This window comes from Aotus nancymaae, unplaced genomic scaffold (assembly GCF_030222135.1).
Source record: "Aotus nancymaae isolate 86718 unplaced genomic scaffold, 86718_ANA_hifiasm-v0.15.2.pri h1tg000022l_1, whole genome shotgun sequence".
Classification (NCBI taxonomy): domain Eukaryota; kingdom Metazoa; phylum Chordata; class Mammalia; order Primates; family Aotidae; genus Aotus; species Aotus nancymaae.
In genome coordinates this window covers 35618912-35641394 of record NW_026988435.1, presented here as the reverse complement: position 1 = coordinate 35641394, position 22483 = coordinate 35618912, and the positions used below count along the sequence as shown (strand labels likewise).

General features: G+C 48.5%; 1 protein-coding gene across 5 annotated transcripts in view; it reads left to right on the top strand.

Moving 5' to 3' along the window:
* The window catches only part of URB1 (URB1 ribosome biogenesis homolog), a 76287-nt gene that overhangs the window by 33387 nt on the left and 20417 nt on the right, over window positions 1-22483 (top strand). For 4 of the 5 annotated variants that reach the window (XM_012446463.2, XM_012446449.2, XM_012446475.2 and 1 more), the window contains 13 exons: window positions 1787-1903; window positions 2358-2496; window positions 3250-3420; window positions 4430-4626; window positions 6344-6562; window positions 7456-7635; window positions 9138-9993; window positions 11408-11609; window positions 12225-12414; window positions 15371-15429; window positions 17592-17782; window positions 18938-19048; window positions 19394-19457. In XM_012446463.2, coding sequence (XP_012301886.2) covers window positions 1787-1903; window positions 2358-2496; window positions 3250-3420; window positions 4430-4626; window positions 6344-6562; window positions 7456-7635; window positions 9138-9993; window positions 11408-11609; window positions 12225-12414; window positions 15371-15429; window positions 17592-17782; window positions 18938-19048; window positions 19394-19457 — 2696 coding nt within the window. The remainder of the gene's footprint in view (window positions 1-1786; window positions 1904-2357; window positions 2497-3249; window positions 3421-4429; window positions 4627-6343; window positions 6563-7455; window positions 7636-9137; window positions 9994-11407; window positions 11610-12224; window positions 12415-15370; window positions 15430-17591; window positions 17783-18937; window positions 19049-19393; window positions 19458-22483) is intronic. The other variant, XM_012446454.2, reaches the window with a different exon arrangement.

Genomic DNA, 22483 nt, shown 5'->3' with positions numbered 1-22483 from the left:
AGCCTGGTGAATTGGAAAAACTCTTTTATGGGGGGTAGGTCATTTCTAGCTTGTAGGCTCAACAAATACTGGATGTTGGCCTCTCGGGGAGGTGTTTATCAGGCAACGCCTCTTTCCTCTTTCTCAGTCTCCAGCCTTCTCCAGGACTTTCAGCCTTTTTGCTAGAATCCATCACCCAGAGCCCACGGGTCATCAAAGCAAGTGGAAGAGAATAGGAATTTATTTCCTTCTCTTTTTTGTCCTTGATACTCCTGTTTCCAGAGCTGTCAGGTCTTGTGATAGCAGTAGGACATCTAGTCTTCATTTCTGCTGTGCAGCAAACATCTCGGGGGATACACTATGTTTAGGGTATAGGTTTGACCTTTGACTTTCATTGAATTGCTGATAACCTTGCTGCACTTACAGCCTCTCCTGAGCTGCTTAAAGAATGTGGCTGTCTAAGTCTTAACCTCTGTAGGTTGCCATTTCCTTCCAGGTATGCAGCTGTGAACCTGACCCCAGCCAAATTCCATGGTCACTGACTGCAAATAGATGAAATTGGCACGGTCAGGCCTTTCTTCAGCCTATGCTGTTGCAGGGCTCTGTGCTGTGAGGCCTCTTAGACCCTGAGTTTTTGTTGTCAGACCATTTAGGGGAATCATTTCATCACTTCTACTCATTCAAGTCCTGCCTCATACCAGCTTCTGTTCTGTTGGAAATAGTGGATGCTTCTCCCTCAGGTCTGAGTCTTGAGGTCCATGTTGAAGTGATAGGATGTGACTGGCTCGTGATCTTGGAGAATTTCATACAGGCTGAGGGTTGAGTAGCTATGAGGGGTCAGGTTTTACGTATTTACCTGAGTCTTTGTGAAAATCCAGAGGTCTTTGGCTCCTAAGTAGTTCCCTTCTTTTTATTTAGGAAATGAGGATAAAGGATATGCAGCCACAAGAGAAGGGATTAGATTGTCTTGTTTGTTTGTTTGAAACAGGCTCTCGCCCTGTTACCCAGGCTGGAGTGCACTGGTACAATCATGGTTCACTGCCATCTTCACCTTCTGGGCCCAAGTGATCTTCCCACCTCAGCCTCCTGAGTAGCTAGGACCACATGTGCACACCACCACTAACCTGGCTAGTTTTTTAATTACTATTTTTTGTATAGACAGAGTCTCAACTATGTTGCCCCTGCTGATCTCAAGCTCCTGGGCTCAAGCAGTTCTCACACTTCAACTGCCTGAAGTGCTGAGATTATAGGCATGAGCCACTGCACCTGGCCAGATTATATTGTCTTTGAGAGAGAATAGAATGATTTCTTTTCCTTGTTTCCCTCAACAATAGGGATGTTATTTTGAAAGACTAACTTCCAGAGAAAAATGGGATGAAACTTTCACCCCCTGTGTGCTTCTTGGGCATGTTGCTGGAGCACAATAAAACTGCTTGAACTCCCACAGAAAGTGGGTTCTGTAGGCTGGGTGTGGTGGCTCATGCCTGTAATCCCAGCACTTTGGGAGGCCAGTGTGGGCAGATCACTTGAAGCTAGGAGTTTGATACCAACCTGGTCAATGTGGTGAGACTTTGTCTCTACTAAAAAATTGCAAAAATCAGCCAGATGTGTTGGCACATGCCTATAATCCCAGCTACTCAAGAGGCTGAGGCAGGAGAATTGCTTGAACCCGGGAGGCACAGGTTGCAGTGAGCTGAGATCATGCCATGCACTCCAGCCCAGGTGACAGAGTGAGGCCCTGTCTCAAAAAAAAAGAAAGCAAGTGGGTTCTGTTCTGACTTTTTCACTGGTGCCTCCTTCCTGGCAGATTCTGCGGGACACGGGGGTGTTTGAGCACACCTGGAAGGAGCTGGAACTCTGGCTGGAGCATTTAGAGAACACCGTGGAAGAAAACAAAGAGACTGTGATTCAGTTTCTGGAACGTGTAAGCACATATTCCCCATATAAAGGAGCATGCTCAGAGAAAATTATACTACTCCTTAGCATAATGGAGGCATTTTTGATGCACCAGCGCCAAAAGGCTTCTTGTCCTGGCTTACTTCCTAATTCTGGCTGAGATTTCAGAATCTGCTTAGTTTTAGAATCTGTAAAATAGGGATATGTTACAGCATGCTGTTTCATTTCCTTTTGGGAATTTGTTTTTGCATAGCGGAGTGGGAGTATACCGAAAGCGGTATTAAAAGCAGTGCTGTACTAAAAGGAGATATTTTTTTAGAATTCCACAACAAAAAGTTAAGACCCAACTTCATAGTGAAGCTATTCTGATTAAGGATTGAACATACTATCACTTCCCTTGATTTTGACCAGTGACATTTTCTGGCTTTTTCATTTCACCTGTGACCATCTGAATGTTTTCCACTTGACTCTTTAATGCCCAGATTTTATTGACATTGGTGGCGAATCCCTATTCATACACAGACAAAGCATCTGACTTTGTCCAAGAAGCGAGCACGCTGCAGGCCACCATGACGAAGCAAGAAGCCGATGACATGAGCATTCCCATCTCCCACATTGATGGTATGTTCTGACCTGTTCTGCGCTGCTCAGAGGTCTGAAGACCAAGCTGCAGTGACGTGTTAAGAGATAGAGAGCAAGAACTGCACTAATGCCCTGGGCCACGTGCACACAGTCCCTTTGCAGCAAAGACCAGCCTGCTCTGCAAATGAAATCTCCTACCTGTTCATACAATGGGAAACACTTGTTGTTTTATTTGTGTAGTATTTACTGTGTGCCATGTAGGGTTTTAAGCTCTTTATAAATCCTATCTCATGTAAATCTCATAAGCAACCCCAAGAGAGAAGGGTATTATTGTTCTCCTCATTTTATGTAGAGATAATGCGACTGGGGCACAGAGAGGTTTAGTATAAAGACTTGCTCAAGCTCAGACAGCTGCTACATAGCAAAGTCAGGATTTGAACCCTACTCTGGCTCTGGCCTGTGCTTTAACCCTCATGCTACTTTGCCTCTCAGATTTTGGTTTGTTTGCCTGAATATCTGGGCTAAAGTTCCTGCGCTTCTTGTGTCATATGAGGAAACTTCAACCTATTATCTCCTCAGCTGAATATCCTGCATTTTATCAGACAAAGATATTAAAGATTTCATAGGCAATGTCTTTGTCTGTTTAGGGTCAAACTATATTAAATACTCCCCCTGAGAGGATTTTGACTTTTTTCTTTTTGCGTGTATTCTGCTCCTGCCTCCCTGTGGGTATTTGCAGTGAAACCCTTCGGTGGCTGTCACATCAGCTGGATTCCCCTCTTTCTGTCTCAGATGTCCTCGACATGGTGGATGTCCTGGTGGAGGGCAGTGAAGGTTTGGATGAGGAAATCGGGTTCTCTCTAAATGAAGACATGATCCTGCTCACCTTTCCATTCAGTGCTGTGGTCCCCGCGGCCCTGGAAGCCAGAAATAAGTTGCTTCTGGGGACAGGCAATGAAGCAGGTACCTGTGTACAGTCAGGATGTGCTGGCTGCATCAGGCCAGCTGGTCTGTGCACAGTGGGAGGTTCTGGGGGCTCTGCAGCCAATTGCTGAGAACCCACAGCAACAAGAGGTCAGAGCCCCCAGAGTGATAGCCACCTAGCCAGCAGAGCAGTACAGGGGTAGGGATCTTGGGGCTGGCTAGGCTGTTGGGAAATTGGTCATTTCAGCATGAGTCTGAAATAATGTGTTTGCCTGGCTGCGCAGACAGCCTCTGTACCTGTGATGTTTTCTGTCAACATTTATTCTTGATACGTTGATGCAAAGGATGAATCGTTCATACTTGTTACATTTTCCAGACAACTTAGACCCAAGGAAGTGCTCACAGATTGTGATAGCGTAATTGGTTAGGAGAGCTCAGGCTTTGCTGCAGTAACAAATAAGCCCTGACTTGTCAGTGGTTTAATAAATAAAGGTCTGTTTCTAGACCTTCCTATGGTCGAGTACAGGCCAGGTGGCTCTTCTGGTTGGCTGTTCTCCAGGAATTTGGGCGGGGATCCAGGCTGCTCCCATTTTGTAGCTATGCCATCTCAACATGTGGCTTCCAAGATTACCATGGAAAGGGAAGAGAGGGTAGACAGTCAAGCAAGGGGTGTTATGGCCTGGAAGGGACTAAACCAGGCATGTGGTCCCAGCCTACCCACAAGAGAGGCTTGTTGCCAAGACAGAGGAAACGGATTGGCGAGCACCTGGCAAGTCCTGGTTTCAGGTGGCTTTTGCCTGGCCTCTTGCCTGAGTCTTCACTCCTGGGCCTCAGGAGTGGATGTCTGACTGAACGCTACATGTTTAATAAAGCAGATCCTAACATAGTCTCCAACAGTAGCACCTCCTTCCCTCTAGTTATGCATCCCCTCGTGGAGTTGCATGAATTTTTCTGGGTCTTGCATGTATGTGGGAGAAGGTGGTGTTGGTAGGTCATAGAAGGGTCTGCCCAGCCAGCCTCTTCCCACATGCATCTCATTCCTTTGCAGCAGAAAACATTGTGACATATCTGACAGCAGTGCTGACCGACCTCCTCCACACCCAGAGGGACCCTCTGGCTCTGTGTCTGCTGCTCCAGGCGTATGACAAGCTGGAGCCTCCATGCCCAGTGCCTTACTGCCACCAGCTCTCTCGGTTTAACAGATACTACAGCCTTTGGATCCCGGAGCAAGCCCGAGAGGCCTGGGTGAGCTGCAGCCACAGCTGTGGTTACTGCTTTCGTGCAGGGTTCTTTGTGGGTCACAGCTGGCTGGGCCACAGCTGTGCAGCTGGATAGCCATACAGCAGGGTGAAATTTCTTACCCTGAAGTCCCCTGCATAAGAGAGGAAGCTAAGTAGTATCCCTGGTGCTCAGCTGACATAGCTGAACACGTAAGACTCAGTGATGCAGCCAAGTTAAATTTCCCACTGGCTGCCTGATAATGATAATTGATTAATCCCTCTCTCAGCCTGGCGCAGGATGCTGCCTTTTCCTTTTTTCCTTACCTTGTTGTCTATGCGTGATTGTCTCCTGGCTCTCCTCTGCGGACCTTAGTAGGGCCCTAGGCAGACTGCTCAGCTGTCACACCTGGCCCCTCAGGGGCTCCATCAGTGTCTCTTCTGCTAAAGCTGGGGAAGGAAAGGAACAAAATGGATTTTCTTGTAATGGGATTCTGGCTCCAATGCAGAGTATTTACAGTGGTTTGTGGGGCAAGAAATGAACTTCATGGTATGCATTTTTGTGCGTTCATTTCATTTTAGCTGTATTCGAAAAAGCGGACAGCCTAGGCCCTCCTTGTCTTGTAATATTGGTAGCAACAGCCAACAGTGATCACATGCTTTCTGTGTGTTTTTTGGAGGCATGCCAGGTCATATATTAAGTGTACTACATGTATTTTTGGCTGTTTAATCCTCACCGCAACTCTAAAAGTTGGTCTGCCATCTTTAATACACAGGGAAACTGAGGCGCAGAGCGGTTCCAACACCAGTCGGTGGATTCAGGATTTGGCCCAGGCAGCTTGGCTCCAGAGCCCTCACCCATAAGGCTGTTGCCACCTTCCTCCCCACGTATGCCACACTGGTAGCCAGACATCAGCTTATGTGGGGGTGTTCAGAGCTCTGTTCTGCCCCTCATGATTGCTCAGAGTGGGTGTGTCCTTCTGTGGAGTAAGACTCAGCAGTGGTTCTCATCCTGTAGGGTGTACTGGAATTTCCCAGAGGACCCATTCAAACTGGACTGCTGGGTTCCAGCCACACAGTGTCTGACCCTGCAGATCTGGGTGGAGCCCGAGAATTTGCATTTCTCACATATTCCCCTGATGCTGCCGCAGGCCTGGGGACCACTGACAACCACCAAGTTTCAGGGCATGTTACAGCCTTGGGTGTTATTAGCCTATGGAAGTCAAATAGAGTTATAGCAACATAAGCCACATGGAATAAATAAAGAAGGCAGCTTGGTAGTTACGTTAGAAGAAATGAATAACTTCAGTTTGAGGCAGAAGGGCTCCTGAAATTTCTCTGTGTTCTGCCCATTTTCTGTCCTTCTAACAAGATATTTGACCCGTGGCTCCCTGGAAGGTCTTCCGAAGGCAGGCCACTCAGAGAGCGGACTCCTCTGTGGGTGGGTTGCCCCCTCACTAGTGATTCTTGTGATTCTCATCCTGCCTCTGTTGCACGTGGCTCCTGCCTGTGATTCGGGCCTTCACATGCGGCCAGCGGGAACGCTCTAGGAAAGTGTGCATGACATGGCACTGGAACTTACTTTACTGAAGTAGAATGCCCCATGGGCCCATATTTGTTAGTCCTAGCCCAGCCTGTGCTTCTTTGTGAAATGTCCCTTTGTTGTGTGTTACCCTTGCCTATGGCCGTTTTCATCTGTGGTGATGTGTCCTTCTCTTCCCCGGCCTTTCCGCTGTCTCCTTCAGCTGCTGCAGCCAGGGGGCAGCCCCCCACCCCCTGCCCTTCCCTCAGCCTCCTCCTTCACAGCCCTGCTGCAGACAGCCTATGAGAGCCAGACACTCCGGGACAAGGACATCCAGGCGCAGCTGCAGGCCACCATGCCACACCTCCCCATGCAGCAGGTCCTGCGCGCAACCAAACAGGTGCTGCTCTACCTGCGGAGCACCGTGGAGAACTTCGGCCAGGTCAGCACTGCCTCATCCTCCACGTGCTGCAGAGCCCTGCCACCAGAGCTCGGCCTTTTCTGAGTCAGGCCCCCAGCTCAGCACATTCTTGCTCCCTGGAGCCCACTGCAGAGGCATTTTAGTGCTGTTCTGCCCAGACCTCAGCTGCAAACTCTGCGTGTCCCTCAGCAGCTGCAGATGGGAGCCAGGTGCAGCCTGACTTTGTTTTCAGGGCAGCTCTGGTCAAGACAGGGTCCTTCCTACAGTAGACTGGGTTGGTGGCACTGCCGGGCCTTCTTTTCTTCTTTTTGTCGCCAAGCCTGGAGTGTACTGGTGCGTCATAGCTCACTGCAGCCTTGACCTCAGTGGACTCAAGCCACCCTCCCACCTCAACCTCCCGAGTAGCTGGGACTATGGGCATGCACCACCATGCCCACCTAAGTTTTGTGGTTTTTGTAGAGATGGGGTCTCGCCATGTTGCCCGGACTGGTCTCAAACTCCTGGACTCAAAGCGATCTGCCTGCCTCAGCCTTCCACGGTGCTGGGATTGCAGGTGTGAGCCACTGTGTCCGGCCCAGCCCTACCTCTTTCTTAAATTTATTAGTTCAGTAGTTGGCGCTTGAATTTCTGCTCTTGATGTGGTTGGAGGGTTTTTTGTTTAAGTTTTGAGGTGGGCCTGTCACTTTCAGTTTAATCAAAACAACCTTTGTGTTTCACCAAAGCTTAGGAAGACACATCTCTTATTTGAGAAATGGCATTGCGTTGACAGGTGTCTCACACACTCTGTGTGAGGAGTTGCCATCTCAGCCTGCCTCCCAAGTCTCCTGCTCTGAATACCCGGGCCGTGGAAGCCACTGCCTGGTGGCTGTGAGCCCTTCTCTTCCCTGCTGAGGCTCGTGCTCTCGTTCTCACAGCTGGGCAGAAGCGCGGGCTTGCCCCTCCTGCAGCTCTTCCTGGATCTCCTCAGGCGCCTGGTTGTCCACTGTGAGCAGCTGGATATCCAGAACCAGCAGAGATGCGAGGCTGCCCGGGCCGAAGCTGACCTCTTCCTGGACATGGAGTCTGTGGCCTCGCTGGAGTTGGCCAATGACCAGGTACCGCCACCCTCCTCCACAGGTCGCCTGTTAGCCTTTTCTCAGCGTCATGGATAGTGGCTTTCTCTCCACTTCTGATTCAAAACAAACATGCATCCATTGTGGAAAAATAGGGAAATGCAGAAACTCCAGCAGAGATCATAAAAACTTCTAGCTCCGCCGAGTGTGCGGTTTAATTTGGGTGTTTCTCTTTCCAGTTGCTTCTCTATGCAGACAGCTTCTCCCTGCAGACAGCTTTCTCTCACGCTGCACGAGGTGGGCCTGCTGAGAAACAGTAGCTGCAGCCCACGTTGAGTGGTAGCTGGGCAGCGGGTACTGCTTTCCACGGTAAATACACAGGAAATAGATCCTGCTCTGACAAGCAGTGGCCTTTCTCTCCTGTTAGGAGTCTTGGGGAGGAGGCTGTTTAATTGGGGCCAGGATGACTATTTCTCTCACAGTTTGCCGTGTAACCTGTTTTACTGGGTTCAGGAGGCAGACCTGTTTTTTGTTTCACAATCTAATTGAAATACACACTTTCTTCCTTTGAGCTCCGAGTTGCCTTTCTGGGAGGTATTTGCTTGGGTGGGACCACCTATTAGCCAGTCACCATGGGGCAAAGCATTCTTAATATGTAATCGTGCTTTGCTGTTTTTAACTGGCAGAGCTTGAGTGGAGACTGTGATAGGCTCCTCTTTCCTTCCCTTTAGAATAAATAAGTAAAGAAAATTCCTTCCTGTCTCTGAGAACTGGTAGAGCATCATTGGTGAAGAATCGGTTCAGCAGGGCTGTGAGGAACGACTGAATGAAATTATTCTCTAATCCAGCAAGGATGCTTAGCTGTGTTCTGTTCAATGTGTACTCAGTTGGCCAGGTCAGAACTAGTTTGGGGGTTTTGTGGGGTCACTCGAGGCCCAGCTCCTCCTGACCTGGAGACAGGATTGCTTTTAATTCAGGATTGCAGACACACAGTGGCTTAATGCCAGCCCACTTTTCCTGGACCCAAGGTCTCATCTAAACTGACATCACCCCACCCCAGCTGTAAGTAGACATCCTTGTCCCTCAACTGGATTTATTTAGGAGGGCAAGGCCGCTGAGGAGAAGCCAGCAGCCGATTGATCTTATGCACACGGTAGTGTTTCTGCACGGGCCGCCCCCAACAGCAAGTGACCATAGAGAGCACTTTTCCCATGCTGGAAATTCACCCAGGCTGGGTCCTTCAGACATGCACAGGCAAGTTTGGGTGGGGCATCAGCCAGGTCACAGTCCAGGCCTTCTGGGTCAGGTGGAGTGCCATCAGATGGGTATGGTACAATGGGATGACAGCTGTGGCTGGGCTTGGCCAGGATGCCATCGGCAACCCTGAGAGGGGCATGGAAATGTGGGCTTGAGAATGGAATGGGTTAGGAAAGGGGCCTTCTGCTCTCTGTCCCGCTAACAACAGTGAATACTTGTGTGTGGCAGCTACCCCTCTCTTAGCCCTGTGCCTTGCGTGACATCTTTGCCTCATCACTGCCTTTCAGACACTGGAGGAGGTGCTTATGGCTGTCCTCAGGCATCCCACCCTGGAGGGCTGGTTCCTGGCCCTGGAGCAGCAGGCCCTCCCGCCGCACACTCTCAGCCCTGTCGTCGTGAAGCTTCTGGCCACCCACTTTAGTGCAGGGGTCCTTCAGCTGCTGGTGGCGAGTGCCCCGATCCTCCGGAACATTGGGCAGCTCGGGCTCCTGGCCAGGTACTTGGAGGCCGTCACCCAGAGTGTGCTGAAGGAACTTCGGAGCAGGAGGGCAGGCCCGGCCACATCACCACTGAAGACCCCGCTACAGCTGGAGGCCCTGCAGGAGCTGCATCCGTACATGGGGGGTGCCCAGCTCCGTGAGGTCACCATGGCCCTACTGAGCCTGCCTGAGGCCCACCTGGTGACCCAGCAACCCACAAAATCCCCCAGGAAAGAAAGACACCTGAATGCTCTCGGGAAGACCCTGGTGCAGCTTCTGACCTGCAGCCCCCAGGATCAGCTGCAGAGTGGTGAGCTCCTGTGGTCCTCTGAGTACGTCAGAGGCCTGGGGGCTCTGCTGCCCATGCTGGTGGTGGACGAGCTGGACACCGTGCTCCTCCACACTCTGCAGAGAGACCCTGTGCTGGCCCCCACAGTCAGGGCGGATCTGCTTGACTACTGTCTGGCCCGGCGCACGCAGGCGGCCCTCAGCATCGCTGCCCTGCTTCTCCAGCAGAGCTGCACCCACCTGCTGTGGTTCGAGCGGTGGTGCCTGCAGGCTGGCCCAGGGCTCGGCCTCCAGGGAGACATGGACGACTTCCTCCCCCTCATCCATGTGTACCTCCAGTGCAGGATGCAGGGCCACTTCACACGCCCAGCAGGAGGTAAGGGAAAGACTAGCTTTGGGTAGCTGGAAGTCTTCAGTTGCGTGGGCTAAGAAGGTGAACTGCATGGCCATTTTTAAACCCTAGAACTTCACGTTCTGGTATGTGGGTTAGTTTCTAGTGTCTGACACAACTCTGAAGGTAGAGAAAGGTGGAGTAACTCTCCCCAATACCCTGTCTCCCTCCAGTCTTCCTACCTTGTGGCTTGAGGCACAGCCCCTCGTGCCCATCAGGTCTGAGTTCCCCCACATGCAGCTAAGGGGTGGGGTGCAGTAGCTGGGGTTATTTAGGGCTGTCCTGTTCTATTGAAGGAGTTCTGTGCGATTCCATCCCATGTCCGTCCTGGGTTCCCCACCCTCTGGGGAGATGTTGGTGAACTGAGGTTGAGTCAAGGCAGCTTGGGCTCTGCTCTCTCTTCTGTCTCCAGTCACTGGGATTCAGAGTTGAGGCACTTTTTCATTACCCCAAATTTAATATAATTCCATTTTGTTGAATGCATGAATGATTTTGACTCCCTGTTTTGCCTCTGTTGTGTGTAATTTTGTATCAGTGATGACAGAGGTTTTAAAAAGTGAGACAGCACCCTGCAGCCAGGAGTCTTCTAGTCAGTGGTGCTTGACATACCTCTCCTTGGGCACGTAGTCCATTTAACATTGCATAAAGGAATACCCAGGGCTGAGTAATTCATAAAGAAAAGAAGCTTGTTTGGCCCATGCTTCTGCAGGCTGTACAGGAACCATGGAGCTAGCATCTGCTTCCTGTGAGGGCCTCAGGCTGCTTCCACTCATGGTGGAAGACAAAGCGGAGCCAGCTCTGCAGAGATCACGTGGCCAGAGGGGAAGCAAGAGGCATAGGAGGTAGCAGGCTTTTTAACACCTGGCTCTTAGGGAACTAATAGAGTGAGCCAGAACTCACTCAATCTACTGCAGGAACTCCACCAAGCCATTCATGAGGGACCTGCCTCCATGACCCGAACACCTCTCATTAGACCCCACCTCCAACACTGGGGATCACATTTCATCATGAGATTTGGAGGGGCCAAACATCCAAACCATAGCAGCTACCCTCTCTATTCCATGGCTTTGAAGAATGAATCCCATATAAATTGAGAACATTGGCACTTATGGCCTTATCTTGAGCTTAGAAATAGGGGCTGTAGCCAGGGCCCCCCCGGGTTGAAGAGTCTATCCATCAAGAATGTTGACTGATGAGATGGGGAGGACCATTGAAGGAGACAGGTGTGCCAGTTTTCATGGTGTCAGTACTCCTGCCATGGCCAGTTTCAAGCCACCAGTGTGGCATCGTCAAAGTCACAGGATTGCTAAAATACAGCAGCCAGTTCCTATGAGCTGGTCCAAGCTGGCTCCAGCCCACCATTACATGTGATGATTTCTCCTTTGTGACTGTGCCCTAGTGTCCTCTGCTGTCATTCCTGTCTTGAGGAAGACCCTGTGGAGGCAGCTACAGAACAGGCTTCTGAGCACTGACAGTCCCCCAGCATCTGGGCTGTACCAGGAGATCCTGGCACAGCTGGTCCCGTTTGCTCGAGCCAAGGATCTCAGCGTCCTCATGGAACGCCTGCCCAGCTTGCTGCACACCCCAAACAGTCACAAGAGGTATGAAGGTTTGGGTTGGTTCTGGGATGTTCTCCTCTCAGCTCCACTTTTCTCTTTTTTAAATTCATGGAGTAAGTCAGTGAAAAACTGCTGCATTGCTATTGTGCCCTCTCTGTGATCAGGCAGTTCCTATGAGAACTCTTCTTCCAACCATCCTGCCTGGAGCTTGTACATCTCCACAAGTGGATGGCTGGGTCAGGTTTCCTGAGAGCCATGGATCTCAGCTGGGTGTGATTTTCTCCCAGGGGATGATGGACAATGTCTGACATCCTTTATTGTCACAACTAGGATGAGAGGGTGTTGCTTCTGGCTTCCAAAGGGTAGAATTATCTGTCCCAAAATGTCAATAGCACTGAGGTTGAGAAAATCCTGATTTAGACAAAATCTGGAAATACATATCCTTTTCTTGCCCTACTAATATTATTTCCCTTGTAAAAATTCTGATATATATTTGGCATTTGAATAAGAGTCCAGGGAAGCCTGTGGTTCCTGTGAGTGGGTAGTGTAGGGAGCAGAACTCAGCATCTATCCCATATGCCTCTTTGTGATACTGGATTGTATGTAAAGTCAGAGGATTTAAGCATGCTCTCTGTCTCTGACTGTCATCTCCTGCAGCAGGTGGATCGTGGCTGACTCCATTTCATCAGCTCTGGAAGGGTCGACAGAAGAGCTGTGTGCCTGGAGAAGGATCCTTTTGGAGTCCTGTGTGAAGTGGCTGATCGTGTCTTTCAGTGGTGGCCAGCAAGATGATGACAGTACTCAAGATCAGGAGAAGCAAATGCTGCTTAGATTAAATGAGTTGTTGGTAGGTGTCTTTTCTTAGAGATCTAGGTTAAATTTCTGTGGGTAAGAGTATGCTGGACTCTTAGATGCATTTCACACCAGGTGACATGAATATGGCACTGTACTCCTACAGTGCCAGAGGGGCTATGTCTGGGGCAGAGTGGCAGATGCCAGGTAAGCCCAGAATTGATGAACCATCTTTTATCAGGAATGGATGTTGGATTTTGTCAAATGTTTTTTTGCATCTAGAGATGTTATGTAATGTCTTGTTTTTTGATTAGTCTACTAATAAGATGAATTATATTAACAAATATTTGAATGTTAAACCAACCTTGCATTCCTGTGATAAACCTGCTTGATTCTGATGTATTATTTTTATATATTGTTTGATTTTTTGTTAAGAATTTTTGCATCTGTGTGCATGAGGGATGTTTGTAATTTTATTTTCCTATAATGTCTTCGGTCTTAAGGATTAGGTAATGCTGGCCTCATAGAACAAGTTGAGAAGAGTTTCACTGGGTAGAAAATTCTAGGTTGATAGTTTTTTCCTCTTTTAAGTATTTCAAACTTGTTGCTTTTCTGTCTTCTGGCCTGCTTTGCTTCCAGTAAGAAACCTGCCTTTCTTACCTTTGTTCCTCTGTGTGTTATGTCTTTTTTCTCTGACTGATTGTAGGAATTTTTTTTTTGGACATGGTTTAAAGCAGTTTGATAATGATGCACTTCAGGGTAGTTTTATTCAAGTTTCTTGTACTTTGGGTTCAGTGAGCTTGGGTTTATAGTTTTCACTAAATTTGGAAATATTTGGCCATTATTCCCCTCCACCCAGTGGGTAGCTTGATGATGGAGTGACAGACTGGGCTCTTTTAGAGGGTTGCCTCCCTCCTTCCCTGTCTTTTCTTTTGAGGTGAGTTTACATATTTTGAAATGTACAGAAATACGTGTATTTCATATATCTGTGTACCCCGCTCCTATCCAAGGAGATTTTCATCATCCCAGAAAGTTTCTTGCACATCTTCCCAAAATCCCCTTCCCTCCAAAGCAACTACTCCTTTGATTTCTGTCACCCTGAGGTTATTTTGCCTCTTCAAGACCTTTGTAGACTTGGAACTGTGCAGTATAATCATACAGTGTGTGCACTGTGGTGCGTTTCACTTCTTTCAGTTCAGTGATGCCTTCCAGATTCATCCATCTGGTGGGAATGAGTAGTTTCTTAGTTTTAGTTGCTGAGTCGGATTCCACTATATGATGTCCACCCTCCTCTACCACCCATAAAATTTAGAATTACAGAGTTTTGTGATCATAAGGCTGAAAGACATACTCATTGCAAGTATTAACACTGCAAAAAATAGAGAAGAAAATAAAAAAAAAAACTACCCAGAATCCATCTCATTATAAGTTTGGTGAATTTTCCTCTAGAGATCTTTTTATGTATCTCTGTGTGTATGATAAAATTATATGTAATCTTATATGTTAATGGAATATTATGCATGCTATGTATAGCCTGGTCTTTTGTTTGTTTTTAGCATAATACCATATTTAGAGATTTTTTTGTTCCCACCCAGTGACTGTGGACTTGCCATGACTTTGTTAGTGGTCAGTGGTAGATGGGCAGATGTATCATGACATATTTAACAGTTGTATGATGCTGGACCTGTGGATGGTTTTCTGGTTTTTATTATGATAACGAATGCTGTTATGAACATCTTTGCACGGTCCATTTCTGCACACTTGACCAGTTATGTCCAGCTTCAGGAAATGCTGGAGCAAAGAGAACATGTATTTAAAAATGTGATGAGCCAGGCATGGTGACACGTGCCTGTAGTTCCAGTTTCTCAGGAGGCTGAGGCAGGAGGATTGCTTGAGCCCAGAGGTTCTGAGCTATAGTGCACTATGCTTGTCGGGTTTCTTCACCAAGTTTGGCATCAGTATGGTGACCTCCTGGAGCAGGAGACAACCAGGTTGCCTAAGGAGGGGTGGACTGGCCTAGGTTGGAAACAGCAGGTCCAAACTCCTATGCTGATCAGTAGTGAATTGTGCCTATGAATAGCCATTGCACTCCAGGCTTAGCAACCTAGCAAGACCTAATCTCTTAAAAAAAAATGTGATGAGTGTGAGATGTGCCTCAGCTGATGACTGGTCCAGCTGCTCCTTGGATCTCCTTGTGATTTCTAGAACTGTGGCCTCCACTGCACAGCTAGCCTGGTGGGAGGCAGCAGCCTGCACATACAGCCTTTAGCTGGTCTCTCTGGAGCACAGACCTCTTCATGTCATCCAACCCTGTGTCCTGGGGGCTGGGTGAAGGTGTCACACTAGTGGTTTTCATTGACTATTTAATAAAAGGCTAATTACAAATCTGTTAGTGCTGTTTGAAATGGTAGGCAAAGGAAAAAAATAACAGGACTACTCAGGAAATTTCCTTTGACCATTTGATAACCATAATTCTGCTGATAAAATGTCAGTGCTACTAGCAGAGATAAGCAAACAATTTTTTTAAATTAAAAAAAAAAAACCCAAAACCTGCGTGCTTTTGTGGATTGTTTGGATGACTGTGTTTTGTATTTATTGAATGACTCTAAGTGTAATTCCATATTCTGCATTTTAGTTTTTGTTTTAAGATGAATCTTGGCTCTGCTCTCTGCTCCTGTAAGTTTGAGCTATCACATGCTTGTCAAGAATTGTGCAAACAAAAGTAACTGCTCAGTGATTTTTCCCATGTACATTAATAAATTTGTATGCCTATATTGAAAAAAAAAAAAGAATTGCACAAAGAGTCCGGAACAGAGGAGCTGCTGGGTAGAATCACAAGCGTTGGAGCAGGAGGGGACACCAGCGCTCCTCTTTTCAACCCTTTGCATGGGTTTTACAGAGGAAGAATCAGGCCCACGGAGGCAGTTTCCTTCCTGAAGGCTCTGCAGCCGGGGCCTTTTAGTATTTTGTAAATTGAGATGTTTCATGTGTATTTCTTATTTTATTCATAGCATGCACTTAATGAAGTTGATCCTGGTGATTGGCAGAAATTTGTGAAGACGGGACTCAAGTAAGTTGATTTTATTTTCTTGTGCCCTTTAGTAAAGGTGTGAATGTCGTTCATCATGCACAGCCTCTTTTATAGCTTGTTATTAGCATAATCCACGTGGTAGAGCGGATGTCAGCTCGTTTTTAGAAATAGATGTTGGAGAAGTTAGATGAGTTGCCTCTTGACACACAGGGTGCTTCTGATGATGAGAGAAGCAGTCTTTTTTTTTTTTTAAAGGACTATTTAAGAAATACAGAAATGTGCAGAGAATAATAGTAGCCCCCACATTTAATAAATGCTGGTAGTGTTCTGTGTTTGTCCAGTTTCTCATCCCTGTCTAACCAAAGGTCAACAGGCTTCTGAGGCTCTGCTTTGTCTTGTCAGTATGTTATTTTGTATTTCATACACTGAGTGTTGTTAAACAATATTATATAGAGTGTAACATTTTACATTAATGTATCATTCTTTATACATGCTTTTGTTAGCTGAGATGTATCTAATTTACCCATGTTGATACTTGTAGATCTAAGTCGTTCATTTTTACTGCTGTAGAATACTCGGTCTTCTGACTGTATTCCAGTTTATTTAGCCAGTCCTGTACTGACAAACATCTGGGCTGTTCTCCCTATTCTCCCCTTTACATCTCTCTTTTCCTCTCTCTCTGTCTCATTCTCTCATTCTCTCGCATTATAGTCTTGCGGTCTCTATCATGTCTCTTGGTGCACGGGCAACAGTTTCTTGGGGTGGACTGGGTACTTACTGGCTTCTAGTGTGGGTGCATCTTCAGTTATACTGCTCTCCAACGTTGTTGAGTAAATTTTTTGTTTTTGTTTTCGAGACTGAATTTCACTCTTGTTGCCCAGTTTGGAGTACAATGGTGTGATCTTGGCTCACTGCAACCTCCTTCTCCGGGTTCAAGTGATTCTCCTGCCTCAGCCTCCTGAGTAGTTGGGACCACAGGCACACACCACCACGGCTGGCTACTTTTTTGCATTTTTAGTAGAGACGGGGTTTCACCATGTTGCCCAGACTGGTCTGGAACTCCTGACCTCAAATAATCACCCACTTTGGCCTTCCAAAGTGTTGGGATTATAGGCATGAGCCACCACGCCCAGCCAAAGAATTTGAACTCGCAACATAGTGTGTGTGAGGGTTCATTTTCCCTCACATCCTCCCTGACACTTGAGACATTCCAACTCTTCAGTTTGGAGCAGTCATATAGTCATGAATTGTTTTCATTTCCCTGACCATCCCATGAACTTGAAACAGTCAGAGAAAAGTATTTCACACGAGAGGAGAGAGAGGAAGTGAGGGTGGGTCCTAGGTTAATGACAACTGTAGGTTACCATGATGGAATGATGACATTTCTTTCCATCTCAGGTTAAAGTTATTCATGTAGGACTGAAAAACACTTTTTTTTAGAGCATGTTGCTTTCCTTTCCTTGGTGGGTTTTGAAGGGATTTAGGACGTAGAAGGCTTCTGAACCATTTGATGGAAGTTCTAAGTAGAGGAGAGTGAAGAAGGAGGGAGGCCGGGCAAGGTGACCTGGGAGGCACTAAGTCGCCTCTTTCTCAGGCACAGCTGTTCTCATGCCTCCTGGCGTTTCCACTAAGCAGGAAGTTCGTCTAGTGTTTGAGTAGTAAAGAAAATAAATGCACTGCATCTCTCCTTTGTTTTCAGAAGCGCTCCCTGTGTCAGTGGACAGACAGGACCGTGATAGAGCCATGTAATGCCACATCAGTGGTAGAGCCTAGATGATGACTATAGGACATTCGCTCTAAAATTCTCAGCGGTGGCTCACACCGGTAATCCCTGCACTTTAGGAGGCTGAGGTGGGCGGATCACCTGAGGTCAGGAATTCAAGCCCAATCTGGCCAACATAGTGAAACCCCGTCTCTACCAAAAAATACAAAAATTAGCCAGGCATGGTGGTGCCTGCCTGTAATCCCAGGTACTCGGGAGGCTGAGGCAGGAGAATCACTTGAACCTGGGAGGCAGGGACTGCAGTGAGCTGAGATGGTGCCACTGCACTCCAGCCTGGGCGATAGAATGAATGAGACTCCATCTCAAAAATAAACAAACAAACAAATAAAATGCTGAGAAAAAGAATTTTTATTGTTACCTGTAAAATAAATTTTTCCCGTTTAGCAAAGTTCTTTTCCCTTTGACTCTCACGTCCTAGATTTCGGTACCAGGACCACACATTTTTAAAGACGCTCCTCACCGCCATACAGCTCCTGTACGGCCCAGAAAGCTCCGTACGCACGAAGCTCATCCAGCTCCCGGTGGTCCACATGATGCTCATGCAGCACTCGCTGTTTCTGCCAACTCTACTGAAGTCTGGAGAGGAGAGCCCAGACAGCAAAGTAAAAGGTGACCCTCTCACCCCAACCCTTTCATTCCAGATCCAGATTTCATCTCCTGATTTCTTTACACCAGCTGCACTGAAGCTCATCTCCCTTGGGCTCTCGGAGCTAAGGAAGCATCACCAAGACAGTCTCGGAATGTTTTAATTCTGTCAAATCCAGGGTCAAGAAATGTCTCTGCTAACTTGTGGTCAAACAGCAAATACAAACCTGCTTCCAAGGCCTTAACTGGCTTACAGAAGTTATGTTTGAGATCTTAGTGCTGTATCATGGGCTCGGGTTAAAATCTGGGATCAAGGGGAATTTAGGTGTGGGAGAAAAGTGGGGATGTCTGACCTGAGAGAAATTGATTAGCTGTATGAAATCTCTGCTTGGGAAGATTGAAACTTTTATCAAGGGGAAAAGGTTAGAACTTGCCTGTTGACACTTCAGTGCTAAAACACTTCAAAAGCCCAAGTGTAGGCTCCATCCCTAATTCAGTAAGTGCTCACTTTAGTGCTCACAGGTCAGATGTCAGAGAAGGTAATCTGAGGGTACCTGCCGTCTTGAAGCCACGCTCTGTTTAGACAGACAAAATTAACACCTGGAAGTATTAGCAATCACCACAGGGTCGGACTATAACAACCATTAGCTACATCGCTGGTATGGGTAGTAGAAAAACTAAAAAGGGCTCCACCCTTTAATTCAGGCAAGAGTAGACAGAGTAGAGGTTTTGGTAGCACAATCATGGGGAGAACATGCCTGGATTAAAAGTCTATTGGCTTAACATTTGGGAGGGGGAATGAGCGGGGACTGATATTCAGCCTTGTCAAAGGCCTAGGAAGAAAGGTGATTGTGGAGATGTCTTCATTGAAAAGGTGGGGGGCTGGGCGCGGTAGCTCATGCCTTTAATCCCAGCACTTTGAGATGCTAAGGAGGATCTCTTGAGCTAAGGAGTTCAAGACCAGCCTGGGCAACAAAGCACGACCCCATCTCAAAAAAAAAAAAAAAAGAAAATAACAACAGAAATAAGTGGGAAAGGGATTATTAGGTGGCAGTCCAAACACCAGTATTACTCAGAGGAGGAGATTTCAAGCATTTAAATGTTCCCTGGAAGGCTCTTTACTGGTATTCAGTGTGTCCACCCCAGCATGCCGTGTGTTTCAGGGTTGTTTTCTTGCAGAAGTGCTGGTGGACCTGATGTTGACAGTGGTGGAGATGTGCCCCTCTGTCTGTGAGAGCAGCCACTTTGCAGTGCTTCTTGGGGCCTATGGCGCCACTCTCAGCGTCCTAGGTGAGGGCGTGAGGGCTGGGTGGTTTGAGCAGGGGGAGGGAGTAAGGGCCAGGAGGTGTGAGCAGGGGGAGGGAGTGAGGGCCAGGGGGAGGGAGTGAGGGCCAGGGGGTGTGAGCAGGGGGAGGGAGTAAGGGCGGGGATGTTTTGGGGATAGGGAGTTAGGATCTGGGGGTGTGAGCAAGGGGGTTGTAAACAGGGGAAGGATATGAGGACCTGGTGGTGAGAGCAGGGTGAAGATGTGAGGACTGGGTCATTTGCACAGGGGAGGGTATGTGGGCAGGTGGTGTGAGCAGCAGGAGGGTGTCGGGTTCAGCTTTCTAAACCCATCCTGCGTTGACTTTGTAGACCAGAAGATTTTACTTCTGCTTCGAGCGTATGAGCAGAACAAGCTCAGCCTCATCAACTTCAGGTGAGTGTTGGGCTAGAGGTGGACTAGGCCTTGAGGTCACAGCCCCCTCTCCACGCAGTAAGCTTGAGATTCCTCTCATTTCATTTTGGTTCTCAGGGAAAGAGTGAGGCAGACAGCACTCCCCTGACTCACAGGCTTCCCCGTAGGCTGCTCTGGGGAAGCTTGGCCTCTTGCCATAAGGCACCTGGGCGGGCCGCTCCAGCTGACCGATGGGTGCCTGTCCGTCTGGAATTGCCCCAGGCTCACTTTTGGGTAGACTGTGGTGTTTCGTTTGGTTGATTTTTCTGAAAACTTTTCTCCTCATCCGTTACTTTAAGTAGACTGACTTATGCCATAGGGATTTCAGGGGAAGTGTCAGGGCCTAACTACATAAAATCTACTTTTTTGTCTGTGTGTGCGTGCGTGCGTATGTCTGTGTGTGTGTACACGTGTGCGTGCGTGCTTGCCTATATGTGTATGTGTGTGCATGGGTGCGTGTGTTTGTGCACACACACGCGAGAGTGTGTCTGTCTTTCCTGGGCTCCCAGTCTCTTGGTCAGACAGGCTTTGGTCCTGCAGGGCTGGGTGTGACACTTTTCCCTGTGGGCCCTGCCTCACCTCTGCAAGTGCCGCAGCTAAGCATTGGGATCCTCTTTGCTGCCCTAGAGCCTTCTTTTCTCCTTGCCATTTGGGACTAGCACCTGCACATCTGCTCAATGTGTATGTGTGTGTGTGTTCAGACAGGAGGTGGGCTGACTGGGCCAAGGAAGATCGTTCAGGAGAGCTCACAGGGAGGAGAAAACAATTTCTACTGCACAGTACTTTGTTTAAAGATAAGAGCTGGATCAGCTCAGAAGCTGTCTCCCCACCCCACTCCCCGCAAAAAAAAACAAAAGGGAAATTAAAACACTTTTTTCTGTCTCTTAAGAATGCCCAGGGCTTGCATAGAAACTCTTTTCCTTTCTCCTGCGCCAGCCTTGCTCTCGGCATCGGAGCTGGTGCTCTGTCAGTGACGTCCGTTCTGGAGTAGAACGGTCCTTTTTTTTTTTTTGGAGACAGAGTCTCACTCTGTTGCCCAGGCTGGAGTGCCGTGGTGCAATCTCAGCTCACTGCAACCTCTCCCTCCTGGGTTCAAGCAATTCTCCTGCCTTAGCCTCCTGAGTAGCTGGGACTACAGGCGTGTGCCACCACGCCCGGCTAATTTTTTGTATTTTTAGTAGAGACAGGGTTTCACCATGTTAGCCAGGATGATCTCGATCTCTTGACCTTGTGATCTGTCTGCTTCGGCCTCGGCCTCCGAAAGTGCTGGGATTACAGGTGTGAGCCACCATGCCCGGCGAACAGTCCTTATGTGAGGGAGAGGGGAGAACAAATCGCAGGCGGGTTTTACCACAGTGAGGCATTGTTCCAGCTGCCCATTTCTGCAGGAGAACACCCGCTAACACAGAGCAATGAAAGCCCAGCCAGGCTGCCCAGGGTGTCGCAGGTTAGGGCTGGTTGTGAAGGGAATCTAGTTTCAGCTCCCAGGGGAAGAGTGAATCAAGGATGTGCAGCTCACCGGCTCTGTGGCTCTAAGGGGCACAGAGCATTTCCGCAAACAAAGTAAACGTCCCATCCTTAGATGAGGGAGCAGGCCTGAGCTCGAGGAACTGTGCTGGGGACCCTGGACGCTCCGTGGTGGTTCTCCCGCCTGTCAGTGGTGGGCAGTCTGCTGAGTGTGCCTGGCACATGGGCTGCCTGCCTGCCAGAAACCGGGGTGAACAGGGAGCATCCCTGAAAGGATGATTCCTTTTCTAACATTAGTGACTGTTGTTGACTTGCACAGAAGTGAGTCTGGATTTAGAAGAATTTTGTTTAGAAGTATTTAGCACCATAGATGCTCCTTGAGTGCCTGGAGGCGCTGGGCTCAGTGCTCTCAGGAAAACCTACAGGAATGAGCCACAGTCTTCCTGTCTGCTGAAGGTATCAGACTGTCAGAAATTTAGCCCTTTTTAAAGTGGCAGCTGACTCATGCCCCATGGTGTAAACCAGCTCTTCCAGGAGCCCCAAGAGCCAGGCCCTGTGTGCCCGGGGATCGACAGGGAGTGCTTTGTGCCAGGGTTAGCATTTGGCCAGTCAGGGGGATTTAATTGAGGTGAGGTTGGCAGAGGGGCCTGAGGCAGCAGGAGGGGGAAACAGCATGCATGAGGTGGAAAATCAGGACATTTGGGGAAAGGGTGAGTGGGCCGGCTTATCGGGGTCATAGGATGTGTGCAGGGAAGCAGGCAATGGGAAGGCCTAATGGGTTGGCAGTGGAAGGTGGAAGTACCAGATGGAAGCATTTCCATTCCATCTGGGAGACAGCAGAGACTTGGTCCTCATCAGAGCTGGGCTTCAGGAGCAGCCGTGCAGTGGATAGGGAGAGGCAGGAGGATAGATTGGGGAAGCAGGAGGCTGGAGTTATTTTCTAGGAGGAAGGCAAGGTGGCCTCTGACAGCTGCGGTGGCATTTGTGGCGTGAAGGTTGTGTACAGCATACACATGGTGGACTTAGCTGAAAGGCCTGTGCAGACAGACCTGGTTCACTTGTGGCCACGTGTGAGCAGTGAGAGATCAGGATTCTGCCGCTGTGGTCTAGCATGGACTCAGGAGCCAGACTTCCTGAGTCTGGATCCCAGCCCTGCAGCATACCTTCTGGGCAAGTGACCAGCTGAGCAACTGCTTAATCCTCTCTGCACCTCTTTCCCCCATTTGCACAAGGGGGATGTTAATAGTACCCACCTTATGGAGTTGTTGTGTGGATTGAGTGAATTGATCTACGTGAAGGGCTGAGAACAGGGCCTGCACGTCGTAAGCTCTGTGTAGACGCTGGCTTCTGTCATCATAACCGACACTGTCACCCACCCTCAGCATCACCATCAGCACCACTCACTTCATAAGCTGTGATGGGATTGAGCGATGTAACACACCACATGCCCAGAACAGTGCCTGACAACTGCTACCTGTTGTGGTCATTACTGTGATTAATTCTGTTCCCGGCGGGGCCTGTGACCAGTCTCTTTTCCCTTT